Source organism: Arvicanthis niloticus, chromosome 12 (genome assembly GCF_011762505.2).
Source record: "Arvicanthis niloticus isolate mArvNil1 chromosome 12, mArvNil1.pat.X, whole genome shotgun sequence".
In the NCBI taxonomy this organism is placed as follows: Eukaryota; Metazoa; Chordata; class Mammalia; order Rodentia; family Muridae; genus Arvicanthis; species Arvicanthis niloticus.
Genome location: NC_047669.1, coordinates 63,724,382 through 63,737,884, shown reverse-complemented (window position 1 = coordinate 63,737,884; position 13,503 = coordinate 63,724,382). Strand labels below are relative to the sequence as shown.

Sequence of the window (13,503 nt, the reverse complement as noted above, 5' to 3'; positions counted from 1 at the left end):
ATGTTGTACATAAGTCATGGAAAGAAAAATTAAAATATTAAAGGTTTATACCAGCTTTTCATAATACCAGTCTAATCATACTAATAATTATTCTTTTAGTTGTAGAAAAACATTTAAGCCAGTCTAAGGGAAAAAATCAAACTGCCAAGATATTCAGGTTTATTTTAAAATATAAAACAAATATTTTATATAATTTAATAATTTTTGGTTTTATTTGGGCAGTGCTGATATATAAGTGCAGATCCTTCACACACCCTTGGCAAATGTTGTGTCCTTGATTTCTGTTTCATCAAAATAGAGTAAATATTTCATTGTTAAGAAGTTATTTATAAGGCCTGATTTTTTTAAAATGTTTGAAATGTGTTAGTTTTTAAAGATTGGCATTACAAGAGTTGGCCATTTTGTAAAATTTCTTAAAACTGTTCATCAGTGGATGCTTTGAAACATATTTTAATAAATTTGGGGTGAATCAAATAATACCTGCCAGAAAAAGGAAATTAACATAAAATTAGAATAACTGTTAGAATATAAACCACAAAGACTGTGACTTTTCACATTTTCATAGGAAGTACATGTAATATTAGGAAAACAAACAAACAAACGAAGCACAAAGCAAAACAAAAATACTACAGTTAAGCAATGAAAGACTCCATCATTCTTTTTTTTTTTTTAAATCATCTTCTTCTGAGGCCTTTTGAAAGAAGATATATAACTTACATTTTATTAGTTTTCTTCTTGAAAACAAGCATATGTAAGCTAGGTTGTTACATTCAAAAGAATAAATTTACATATGCAAATGAACACTCCTCATTAACATTTCGGTGTTAAATGAATTAGAGTGAATATAAAAGTTGAGTTTATAAGATAAATTTAAACTATATGCTATGACAAAGGAATATTTCGTTTCTAAATATTTACTGAAAGTTTTTAGTTACTAATGTTGAATACATATATCTATTTTATCCTATAAATGCTATTGATAACTGCATTACCATCAGTATTATAGTAAGAGAATATACATTTTTGAACAAATAATTAGTCAATAAAGCAAATGTCTACTAATTAAATAAAATATGAAAAATAGAAAATATGAAATCAGACTGAATCTGTGTTATAAGATTATTTATGCCCATCTAACTGCAGAATGCCAGATATTACTACCTACATTGATAATGCCAGTGAAAGTGCATCTACAATTGTTTATATATCAACCATAAATTATAAATCAAATGAAGGGGACTCAAAATGAAAATCATGAAAAGAGTCAATATTTTGCATTTTTACTAAATAACTGTTAAATTAAGTGCATCTCAAAATAATTAAGTCTAATTAATATTCAATATGGAAGAACTAGTCACAGAACTTAATGACAGCCCAATAGAAATCAGACGTACCATATAATTGGGGACTACAGCATTAAAACACATAGCATGAACTTGCTATCTCCTTTGCTTTCTGAATGAGAGCTTTAACTCAACTCTGGCTTCAGAGTAAGGTGACACCTTTGAAACATAGCAAATGAACAGGCAGAATGCCAAGAAATAGGCTTAAGTTAAAACACAATAGGGTTTGAGGAAAAAAAAATACTTAATCATTTAACAGGCTTAGTTCAGTACTATTGTACTAAATGACACAGGTTTCAAATTAGAACTGGTTTGAGTCTTTCAACTGCCTCTTGGCACTGTTACATTGTAGATGTTTGGTTTAGGTGAATAGAGTTTTGTGGTAACTTATTATACTTTGTAATATTCAAATTTTGCATAATTTTTATGTAGCTCTTGATGCAAAGGTGTTTATAAAACAATATCAGACCTTGTACTGTAAGAGTAATCAATTAAGACAGTCATGTTCATGAACTCTCATGTAGTGAAAATTTATTACTATAAATCTTTGTTACTTACAATACCCTATCTAAGTTTGATTGATTTCAGTAGTTCATTATTTCTGACTTACTCTGTAATGTGTTTTGTGATCTTTGTTTTAATTTAAGGTGGTTATATTGCTAAAGTTGTTATTTTATTATTTAATTGTATACTCTTTTGTGATGATAGTAGGTGCACATGTATATGTTTATTAAAAATTAGCAACCTTGTATCTTTTGTAGTTAGATAACCTTATCAAAATTAGCTAGGTTGTTTTAGGTAGTCCAAGCCTACTCGAACTTATGGTGATTCTCTTGCTACAAGCTCTAAAGCATAGGTATTGGCTGGTTTTGTATGTCAACTTGACCCATGCTAGAGTCATCACAGAGGAAGGATCCTCAGTTGAGAAGATGCCTCTGTGAGATCCAGCTGTAAGGCATTTTCTCAAATAGTGATAAATGATAGAGGACCAAGCCTATTGTGGTTGGTGTCATCCTAGAGCTGGTAGTCCTGGGATCTATAACAAAGCAGCCTATGCAAACCATGAGAAGCAAGATACTAAGATACCCCCCTCCTTGGCTTCTGCATAAACTCCTGCCTCCTAGTCCAAGTTCTGCTTAATTTCATGCCCTTACTTCCTTCAATGATGGACTATAATCTGGAAGTGAAAGGCAAGTAAGCAGATTCTTCCACAACTTGGTTTTTGGTCATGTTGTTTGTCTCAACAATAACAGCCCTAAGTAAGACAGGATGTGAGTTACCACATATGGTTACTTTCATTCTTTTACCTGTATTATAAATAGAACATAGTGTGATCCTAATTATATTATGATGCCATGATATTAATCCCATCATAGCCTATTTCCATTTTTATAAGAATTTAAATTTCTAGAAGAAAATCAAAAATAGTTACCTATCTCCCACTCTCCCCAAAGGAAACTATATGATGACTCTGTAGACAATAAAGAAAAATCAGAGCAATTATAAAAGAAACAAATACAAAACCAAACCAAATAAAACTTCTGTCCTTTCTTGTCTGTTTGCCTTTCTCCCCACCTCCCACATCCATAACAAGCCAGCTATAAGGATATGTAGATGTAACAAGTCCAAAAGGGCAGAGATGCTTGGAAAGGAGTCAGCCTATGTGGGAAGTAATGAAGGCAATCCTCTGTAGATTTCAGAAATGGCAGTGCCAAAGTTCTGTGTTAAATACCACAGAAATGTCAAACAAATCCAGACTTTTGCTTACACTGAGTACACAGTAGCCAACACAGCAAAGCTCTAAATGAATGCAACAACAAAATGTGTAATTATTATCTTTAAAAATACTCGTATTTTGTGAAATACTTAGAGTTTGCAGAAACATGAATATTTACAGTATCCATGAAACAATTCAATGAATAAGAAGAGTATCGCCAATCCCAAAGGAAAAAGAAAATTAACAGATGTGAACCTAAAAATGGCTCAGATGTTTAATTCATTGCTGTTTGTTTAGGGCTGATATTTTAGGCAAGCTTTACTTGTGCTGTAGATGGTAGGAAAAAAGAAATATGTAAATGACTCAAGATTGTTTTGCTACCAATATCGTACAGTTATCAGGGACGATGCACCTCCAGAAATTTTTATTGTACAGAATTGCTTTAGCTATCCTGCCTGGGTTTTTGTTTGTTTTATGTTGTTTGCTTTTTCCCATAGGAAGTTGAGAATTGTTCTTTCAAGGTTTGTAAGCAACCCATTCACAAAACCTTCAACCCAAAATGTCTCCTGCCTACAATATGTGCTGTTGTGGATTGGCTCTAGTGCTATTTGTGCTAATAAGACTCCCAAAATTACAGGAGAACCTGCATGTCTGCCTGTAAGATGCTGAGGGTCCTTACCCTTAGTTGCCTCTAATTGGTAAATAAAGTTGGTGGTGACTAATGGCAGGGTAAAAAGAAACAGAGGTGGGTCTTTAAATCTCATTGGCAAGGGAACCACAGAAAGAAGAAGGATTTAGAATCACCATTGCTGGGGAAGGAGAAGCTCCTGGCCTGAGAAGTGGAGGACAAAGAGACAGAGAGCCTGCTAACATGCAAGAGTCAAGGATCCTGGCCCTGGGGTCCTTTCTCCTGGGTCTGGGATAGGAAAGATGGATACAGAGTTTTGTATGTAATAAATTCAGGAGTATCAGAGGGAGAGTGTTAGCAACTTGGAAGTTGGGAGTAGCCCAGTCATTGAGCTGCTTATGGCATAATAAAAATAAAGCCGTGTGTGTGTGTGTGTGTGTGTGTGTGTGTGTGTGTGTGTGTTTCATTTAAGAATCCAGAGCATTTGGGCAGGCAGAAAGAAACACATTCAGCCACAGCTGGAAAGTAGAGTGGATTAACAACTACTGCTTCTTCACTGGGTCCAGTGAGCATCTTTCTTCCCTGGTATCTAGAACTTTCTAGTGGGTATTCCTAGTTCCCAATCCCCCACTGCTACATATTTCTATTCAATTTCCTGACCCTCTGTACTTCTCTCTTGTTCCTGCAAATACCTGATCCTGCACCCCGATTTTTTCTCACCCCTCCTCTCTCTTTAGCCAAAATACACAACAAAGGAGAGATAAAACCTGTTGAAACCACATCCAGTAGATAGGCATGGCCACCAGTTGAGGGATGGAGCCACACAGCCAACTTGAAATTTTTAACCCAGAAATGTTCCTATTCAAAGGAAAGACAGGGACAAAAAATGAAACAGACTAAAGAAAAGGCCATCCAGAGACTGCCGTACCTAGGAATTCCTCCCATCTGCAGACACCAAACCCCCACATTATTGCTGATGCCAAGAAGTGCTTGCAGACAGGAGCCTGGTATGGCTTTTCCCTGAAAAGTTCTACTACCACCTGACCAATACAGATGCAGATACTCACAGCCAATCATTGAACTGAGCATGGGGAGCTAAATGAGATAGTTAGGGGAAGTAAGGAAGGAGCTGAAGGGGATTGTAATCCCATAGGAAGAAAGAATCAACTAACCAGACGCCTGAGAACTCCAAGGGAGCAAACCTTCAACCAGAGAGTATACATGGGTCAGTTCATGGCTCCAATTTATATGTAGCAGAGGATGGCCTTATCTGATATCAGTGGGAGGGGTTGATGCCCCAGAGAAGGTGGTGCTAGACTGGTGAGGCAGGAATGCATGTGTAGGTCGGGGAGTGCCCTCTTAGAGGCAAAGGGGAGTAGATAATGTGAGATGTTCATGGAGGGAAGACCAGGAAGGGGATAACACTTGAAATGTAAACAAATAAAGCAATTAATAAATTTAAAAAAACATATAAAAATTACTTCAAATCCCCTGTTACGAATTATGGTAGATGCTTGATTTATAATAGCCTTTAATCAAGTAGTTGTAGAATTCTAAGTCTTCAATGCTCACATTCATGAAAATCATTGACAACTTCTTTTATCAATTACTCTTTTAACAATAACAATACACAATATTTGATGAAGTGAAAGAACTGACATATGACACTACATTCTATTTATTATAGTGATAGAATTAATTTAAGAAAATTAAGAATGATTGAAAACACATCTATATATTTCAGACTCTGGCTTTAAACACACACACTCACACACACAGAGAGAGATAGAGAGAGAGAGAGTCTCTAAGGACTTCTTTATCAAAAACAAGCATGGCTCAGTTGATCTAGTATTTTCAGGTATATATATTGCAAAGCATAACACTATACAGTAACTTTCCTAGATAACACCAGGAATTAACAGAATTGTTACCTTCCATTTGAAGCTATGTGTCGAATAAGAAAAAAAAAAAAAACATGAACTCACTGTTCATTTTAATTTTCTTATAAAATGTACATTTTTCCAACCCACTTAAGTGATCACAAATACAGCACATGCTGGGTATGACTTACATTCGATGTCAAGGTGCATGCTCCTCTGGTGCCCACCAATCCTACTCGCGGCCTCACAGTCGTATCTCCCCGAATCTGACAACTTCACGTCTCTGATGTGCAGTGAAGAGCGTCCATGCTGACCTTTAACTTCGATGCGGCCATCCGGGCTCTGTGCAGAGGCATTCAGAAAAGAAAACAAAGGGGCGATTTCTTGTGATGATGAAATATGGTTCCCTAATTCATCAGGTTTATTATGTAAGCATATCAATGAAAATACACTGGTAACACTTTTAAAAACTGCAGAGTACAGTAACACATTTAGAAATACAGTTTCTGTATTGGCTGCTTCAAGGTATTCTCATTTTCCACAGTCACCTGCTGGGACGGCCCTGATACATAAGGTGCCCTTTCACACATATTTTATCAACCACATTTAGTTGTCATTTTGCTACTTTTTCTTGTAACTTTTACCACTTTTATTGAAAATAGATTATTTTCTCATTACAATACATACTGATTACAATTTCTTCTCCTTCTAACCTTCCCAGTTTCTTCCCCTCCTCCCCTCCCTTCTCCATACCCACTCTCTTTCTGTCTTCTCTTATAAAAGAACAGGCACTAGGCAGTGGTGGCCCATACCTTCAGTCCAAGGACTCAGGAGGTATAGGCAGATAGATCTCTTTCTTTGAGGCCAGCCTGATTTACAGCCTGGACAGAAAGAAAGAAAGAAAGAAAGAAAGAAAGAAAGAAAGAAAGAAAGAAAGAAAGAAAGAAAGAAAGAAAGAAAGAAAGAAAAGAAAGAAAGACAGGGAGGAAAGTAAGGAAGGGAGGAAGGAAGGAAGGGAGGGAAGAAGAGAGGGAGGGAGGGAGAATAAAAGGAAGAAACAAGGAAGGCAAGAAAAAGAAAAGAAGAAAATGAGTTTCTGAAAGATAATAAAATATAACAAAAGAAAATATTTGCTATAATAAAAAAATCATCAACAGAAGGAAAAGAGCCCAACAGAATACATGACTGAAAAACCCACTCATTCAGACACCCAGGAGGAATGGTACCTTAAAAATAACTAAACCTGAAAACTATAATACTTTTGCAGAGGACCAGGTGCAGACCAAGACTATGCAAGCCCTGTACTTGCTGCTTTGTTCTCATTGTGGATGATTTTCTATGTGGCTAAATTTAAAATAAATGTCTATGCCTCTGTGAAATTCTATTATAATAATTTTAGGATCATCAAAATTCAATTCACATCAAAATGCTTTTGTGCAATATGAAATTGATTATGTGGTAGAGTAAGATAAATTTTAGTTTTATAATTTGTCAATGTATCATTACATAATCATATACTGAGAGGTTACTTCGAATTTACCTTTTACCAGAAAAAAGTGCTCTAATAACAACTTTGATAATGAATTCTGCCCCCATAATATATTTTCTAACTCATACCAAGAGTAAACTGTAGTTTAAAAAAAAATACAATTTGTCACCAAACTAATTAAGTGGAAGGAAAGAACATCAAAACAAGAATTCTTGAAATTTAAAAAAAAAAAGATTGAGAAATTCTAAAAGAAAAAAAATCACAGATTTCTTATACGAGGTAAATAACTCTTTCTCCATAATTGTACAGGTATCCCCTGATGGGTCAAATGCAAGTGTTCCTGTATGATATAACAATAAACACTTATCTCTTGGTTTTCATGGTGCCCACAATTGCTTTTTGCAGGCTAATCTTTGCAGAGCTGAGGACCAAACCCAGGGCCTTGAGCTTGCTAGGCAAGTACTCTACCACTGAGCTAAATCCCCAACAGACTACTCTTTAGACTATCTAAGCAGACCCTGACTTTGGAGCAACCCCCAGAGGCTTTCAGCATTGTATCATCTTTTCAGCCAGCATACTCCACTTACGATGTCTCAGCAACCTTGCCCACATGTAAACTGATGATTTTCTTTATTCTTCTTCCTCCCAAGACCTTTCCTCGTGTGGATCTCCAGAAGCAGCTCTCTTACTTCAAGGGCATCAGCATTTGATATGCATCAAAATCACCAGGATTATACTTAAACTTTTCATTTTGTTTTAAGATAAGGTCTTGATTGTAGACCAGGCTTCACTCAAATTTCTGGTACTCCTGCCTCTCTTACTGATGCAATTACAATGCAATTATATTCCCCCTACCCAGCAGTTATACAGGTCTGGAATTATCTCGTCCAGACCACTTAGAGAGATCTGAGTATCTTTCCATGATAAGAACCCTTGACATGCCTTATACGTTATAAATGCTTGGCATTAGATAGGTTTGAGAACTTAATTATTATTGCATTTTCTAATGTAGACTTATCTGAGGCTGTCACCTTTCTCAGCTATCTCCTTTCCTGCCCAGGAACTTTGCCTGAATCAGTCAATCCAGCACTGTGTACAGCTGCTCAATCTCTACTGGTACCTCTTCGAAGGATATTTATATGCGTCTCTTGATTTAAGAGGGAACAGGCACATTTTTTAACCGAATGCTACTCAGAACGACTTTCAAGCTGTGCAAAACACACGGATATATATTTTTTATGTTTTTCCGACCCAAACCATATCAAATGCAGAAAGCATTTCTTGTGTTCTTAAGAATATATTTTCTCAGCATTTTTTATTTTTGTAATAACTTCATGAATATTTCATCTCACCTTGCCTGTATAACTGCAAATATCATCACTTCCAAAGCAAACTCCACTCCTTCAGCTTGACAGTTAAGGACCTCATGTGTTATCACCTTTCTGTTTGAGCACATTTTACAATTTGAATACAATCTACTCCAATTATTTCAAATTCCTTTTACTGTCCTGAATATCTTGTGATTTCTCTAAGACTAACATTTTTGTCTCAAACTATTTTTGCTCAAACCGTTATTACTTTTATCATTTGTATTTACACTGCAAGATTCCCCTATCATTTAATTTTATTGACCAGATATTATTTACTATTCAAGACAGTCTTGCTTGCCTAAAAATATGAGTTATTGCACCTTTGACCTTTATGTTTTGATTAGGATATTTTACTAAGTTATTTCCCAAACTATAAACCCTATATCCTAAGATAAAGGTTGCTATTGAATAAATGTGAAAATTTTTCAGTTTTGTTTTACGGCCATAAACCATAGAACTGTGCCTATAATAGAAAAATATTCTGATATGTTTGGAAACAAGTTAAGTAGCCATAAAATTTACAAGTGGCTAAATAGAGTAACAGTTCGGTTGTTATTTATTATTGGTTAAAACTTGCACTGGACTTTATTTGAATGTAGCAACATGATATATTGTTAACAATGCAAAGAATGCAGCTGGAGGGTTCATTAAACAGAAGAGAGCACTGGGTGCTCTCCAAGATGACCAAAGTTCAAGTTGCAGGGCTGAAATTGCTACTCACAATTGTCTATAATCGCAGTCCCAGGAGACCTAACTATCTATTTTTGGATCCATAATTACTGCATGCACACAGTACATAGACAAATTCAGGCTAAACACTAATGCATAATACAGTAATATTCTATTACTGCATTAGGTTATTAATTAAATTATTGAAAAGTGGCTTTCAGATTTTAATTATTCCTCACAATAAAACACATTCTCTTTTTTATAACCCATATTAGAGCATATAGAATTTGAGTTAAGAAACTTTTACTGTATGCTAAATTAACATCATCCAATGGTAAAAGTGTTGATTTTCAACATTACTACAAAAGCATACTACACATTTTATAAGAAAAAAACATTAAAAATATATGATTCATTGAAAACTAAGTCATTTTCAGAATTAACTTCGTCTCTGTAAGGTTTAGTATGGGCATCTGACGAGACAACCAAAGTCATTACTTCCTATATCTGACATTCCAAAGGACATCTCTTTTTTGTATTACAAAAAGGTATTACACAAACCTAAAAGAAAATTCATTTATATCTTGGCTTTGATTCAACACTGCCTGAAGATTCATTTAAGACATCTGATATTTGATTGTGACAGGTTAATGGGCATTTTAGCTCCCTATCTACTTCTTCCAGGGTCTACCACTGAATTAAGTAAGATGATTAGAAAGCAAAGTGTCGGCCTGAACATTATCATTTTTGTCCTTCACAGAAATGACATTCCTGCACTTTGATTCAATCTTTGCCTTTCTAGAAGGTCAGCTCAAAAGAGGTTTATTGTGTAACAGTACAGTATTTATATAAAACTTTTATACATAGAGTTTACTATTATTTCAACAATCCATTATTGAATGACCAAAAAATAATTATCATCCTGATTTATTTAAAATCTAATATATCACTAATTATTACTGTAAATCAATTGAAATTATAAAAACTACCCTCTTCTACAAATAAACAAAAACTACTCTAACATACACATATGTTGTTATCTGATGTTGGCATACATAGCAAATTTAGAATCATTGTGTCACATAGAGGGTTTCTGAGATGACAGATATACTTCTTTTGTCTTGTATTATATCAGGTCTTTGAAAACTTTTAGTTCATTCAGTCCTGTTTCTTCTGTATGAATGTGTGCTTACTTATTTATTGTCAAGGTCTTACTATAAACCCAGTGTGACTTATAACTCTGTTTTCCTCTGCTTCGGCTTCCAATGTACTCAGATGACAGTTATGCAGTCCTTTGGAATTTGAGAGCTCATTGAACTATTTCACCCATTCAACAACACCAATGCTTTTATCCACTTATTATATGAAAAAGCAGGTTTTCCACATACAGTGTTGAATAAAAATGGAATAAGCTTTATCCTTAGTGACATTCTGGCTTAAGCAAGAACAAATATATTAATTTCTAAGTTGAATAAAATTGAATTTTACCACAGAGATAAATGTGGTACATTCAGACTAGTGCTTACCAAACACCTAAATCATGCACTACAATCTACAAATGATGATAACTGGATTGTATGGGGAAAAAAATTCAAAGCAAATACATTGAGGACATGCAAAAGGACCCAAAGAACATTACTAGTACACATCAGAGAATGAGGACATGATGCCTATTCTTTTGATTCAGAGAAATATAAAGATTGTCTGCCCTGAGCACCCAAGAAAAATGCAGAAGACTGAACCCAATTATACATCCCTGCTTCTAGCTTCATTTCCAAATAGCATTGCATCTATATTGATGTCAATTAAACTTGGTTTCAAATATTTAGACATAAAGCATAGCAGAACTGCTAAATACATCTGTAGGAACACACTCCAAAGCTTATTACCAGTGAATTGCCTAATTTCTAAAAATTATATGAATATTTCATTAACCAGTTCAAGTAGTTGTACCATGAATTTTAAGCAGAAACCTTCTCTTTGTTCTGTTTAAGATCTCTGTATACTATTAGCATTAATTTTCTTTCCTCTTGGTTTTCTCTGTGCTTCTTAATTTACTTTCTATTTTCCCTTTATGAAGTGACCTTTTGTGTAATTACTTTTCATGTTAGAATCATAAATATGTGTAATAAAGGATAGTACAGGCAATAAAATAGCCTAACATGACTTTTTCATAGGGCCTAGTACTATTTTCTTGGCTTATATGTACAATCTTTTCCTTATATTTACAATTGATAGTTTACTGAAAAATATAAGAATCAAATATAGTATTTGTAAAAGATTTCACATATAACAAATGGGACTTCTCTGACACCATTCAAAACCTTAAAAAATGACAGCAGCTGTATGTCAATAATGTATGATCATAGAGCTCTCAATGCCTTTTTGTAAATGCATCACTATTTCCACCTCTTCCTTGATGTTAATCTACATGTTATGAAAGACATATTGTAGACACTATTCCAGGTTCTGGACGTATAAAAGTAACCACGAAGAGCAAAGGCACTAGATCCACAGGCTAAAAGCCTCAGGGAAATGATAGTAAATTGCAGTCTGGACTAGTATAGATGATATTCAATATAACAACTAAGGTGATTTGCAAATGGAAGGAACGCATCATGTAGTTATTGTTTGTCCATAGTGCATGAAAAATACTAATAATACATCAGCTGTTTACAGAAAAACACACAAAGGGAAATTGAGGTTTCATGTTAAAATTTCAGGGTGATATATAAATGTACATTTACTACTCCTGGGTCTCTATAGAGTTGCATATCCACAAAGTCGGCCTGAAATAAATAACAGAGTTAGGGACATAGCGAAGAGACGAAAGATACAAGCCTATGCTTGAAAGATGACGAAATGATTATTGAGCTGATGTAACCTCCATGAAAACATGAATTTTGTGTGGAGTGGTAAAAGAAATGGCTTAAAACACAAACTATAAGGAAGAATCTATAATGTTTAAGGAACTGTAATAATATCATGAAAAATGACCAAAATCATTAAACTTTATGAAAAGGCCAATCACTGTACACATCCCACCCATTAATAAGATTGTAATATAGGTACATATTCCCAAATGCTGCTAAAGACATGGAGAAAGTGGATCTAGCAGCTGTTGCCCCTGAGGATGTTAGAGGGTACAGGCATGTTAGATAAGGACAGTGTCTCCAACAGGTAACAATTCTGAGGATAAATTCTTCTTTTTTTGTTTAACAGCATGATTACAAAAGCCAAAAAGGGGATAAAAAGCTTTATACATTTTCTGGATAAAAATTCATCTAATAAAATATTTATCAATGAAAAGAAGTGAGTATATCTAATTCAAGATGGAAACTGTAAAACCATTAGCCCAAGTGGGAATAGGCAGTACAAATGTCATATACTAAAGAACTATTTTATTTGAAATATTACTAATAGTTGATTTGACAAAACAGAAATGTAATAATAGTTTGGAGGACTCTGATAAGAATGGAAAATAGAAGGGAGAAACACACCATTGATTACATTGAAAATCAGGGATCATTGATTACCTGCTATTAAGGAAATTAGAGCCCTCACTAGGTCCTTGTGGCTGGAGTAGACACTTATCTGGTCTTCTCCCATGAAAACACCATATCCTGAGACATCCTAAAGGAGCCACTGCACTCAGAGCAACAGGTAAGAACCCTCTCCCACTACCCTACACACCAGAACTACAACTGGGAGCAGGGGGCACTCAGGACCCACCAGGCACCCAAAGTTCACCCCTGTGGAATATCACTCCCCTTCTGCCCCTCATTTGATCCTTTTGGCTGGGGCAGACACCTAGCTGATCTGTTCCCATGAAGACACAATATCCTGAGACATCCTAGAGAAGCCACTGCACTCAGAGCAGTGGGAGCTCAGGATCACAGGATCACAGAGACATCTGGACTCTGAGGACAAGCAAGGACATCTGACACAAGCAAGATAACTGGAAAGACAGTCTCCAGTCAGAGACAGTGAGTACAGGTATCACTAGAGTTAAACAGATGGGGAAAAGCAAGCCCAAGAACATAAGCAACAGAAACCAAAGTTACTTGGCATCATCAGAACCTAGTTCTCCCACCATAGCAAGCCCTGGACACTCGATCACAATAAAAAAGCAGGATTCAAAGAATTAAAATCACTTCTCGTGATGATGATAGAGGAATTTAAGGAGGACATAAATAACAGTATCAAAGAATTTGAGGAGAACACAGGTAAACAGGTAGAAGCCCTTAAAGAGGAATCACAAAAATCTTTTAAAGAATTGCAAGAAAACACAACCAAACCTGTGAAGGAATTGAACAAAACAATCTAGGATTTAAAAATGGAAGTAGAAACAATAAAGAAATCTCAAAGGGAGTCTATCCCAGAGATAGAAAATCTAGGAAAAAGATC

General features: G+C 35.1%; 1 protein-coding gene across 3 annotated transcripts in view; it reads right to left on the bottom strand.

The window, feature by feature from the left end:
* Positions 1-13,503, bottom strand: part of Ncam2 (neural cell adhesion molecule 2) — a 409,037-nt gene that overhangs the window by 112,918 nt on the left and 282,616 nt on the right. For all 3 annotated transcript variants that reach the window (XM_034514690.2, XM_034514691.2, XM_076943095.1), the window contains exon 9: positions 5,760-5,910. In XM_034514690.2, the coding sequence (XP_034370581.1) occupies positions 5,760-5,910 (151 nt within the window). The remainder of the gene's footprint in view (positions 1-5,759; positions 5,911-13,503) is intronic.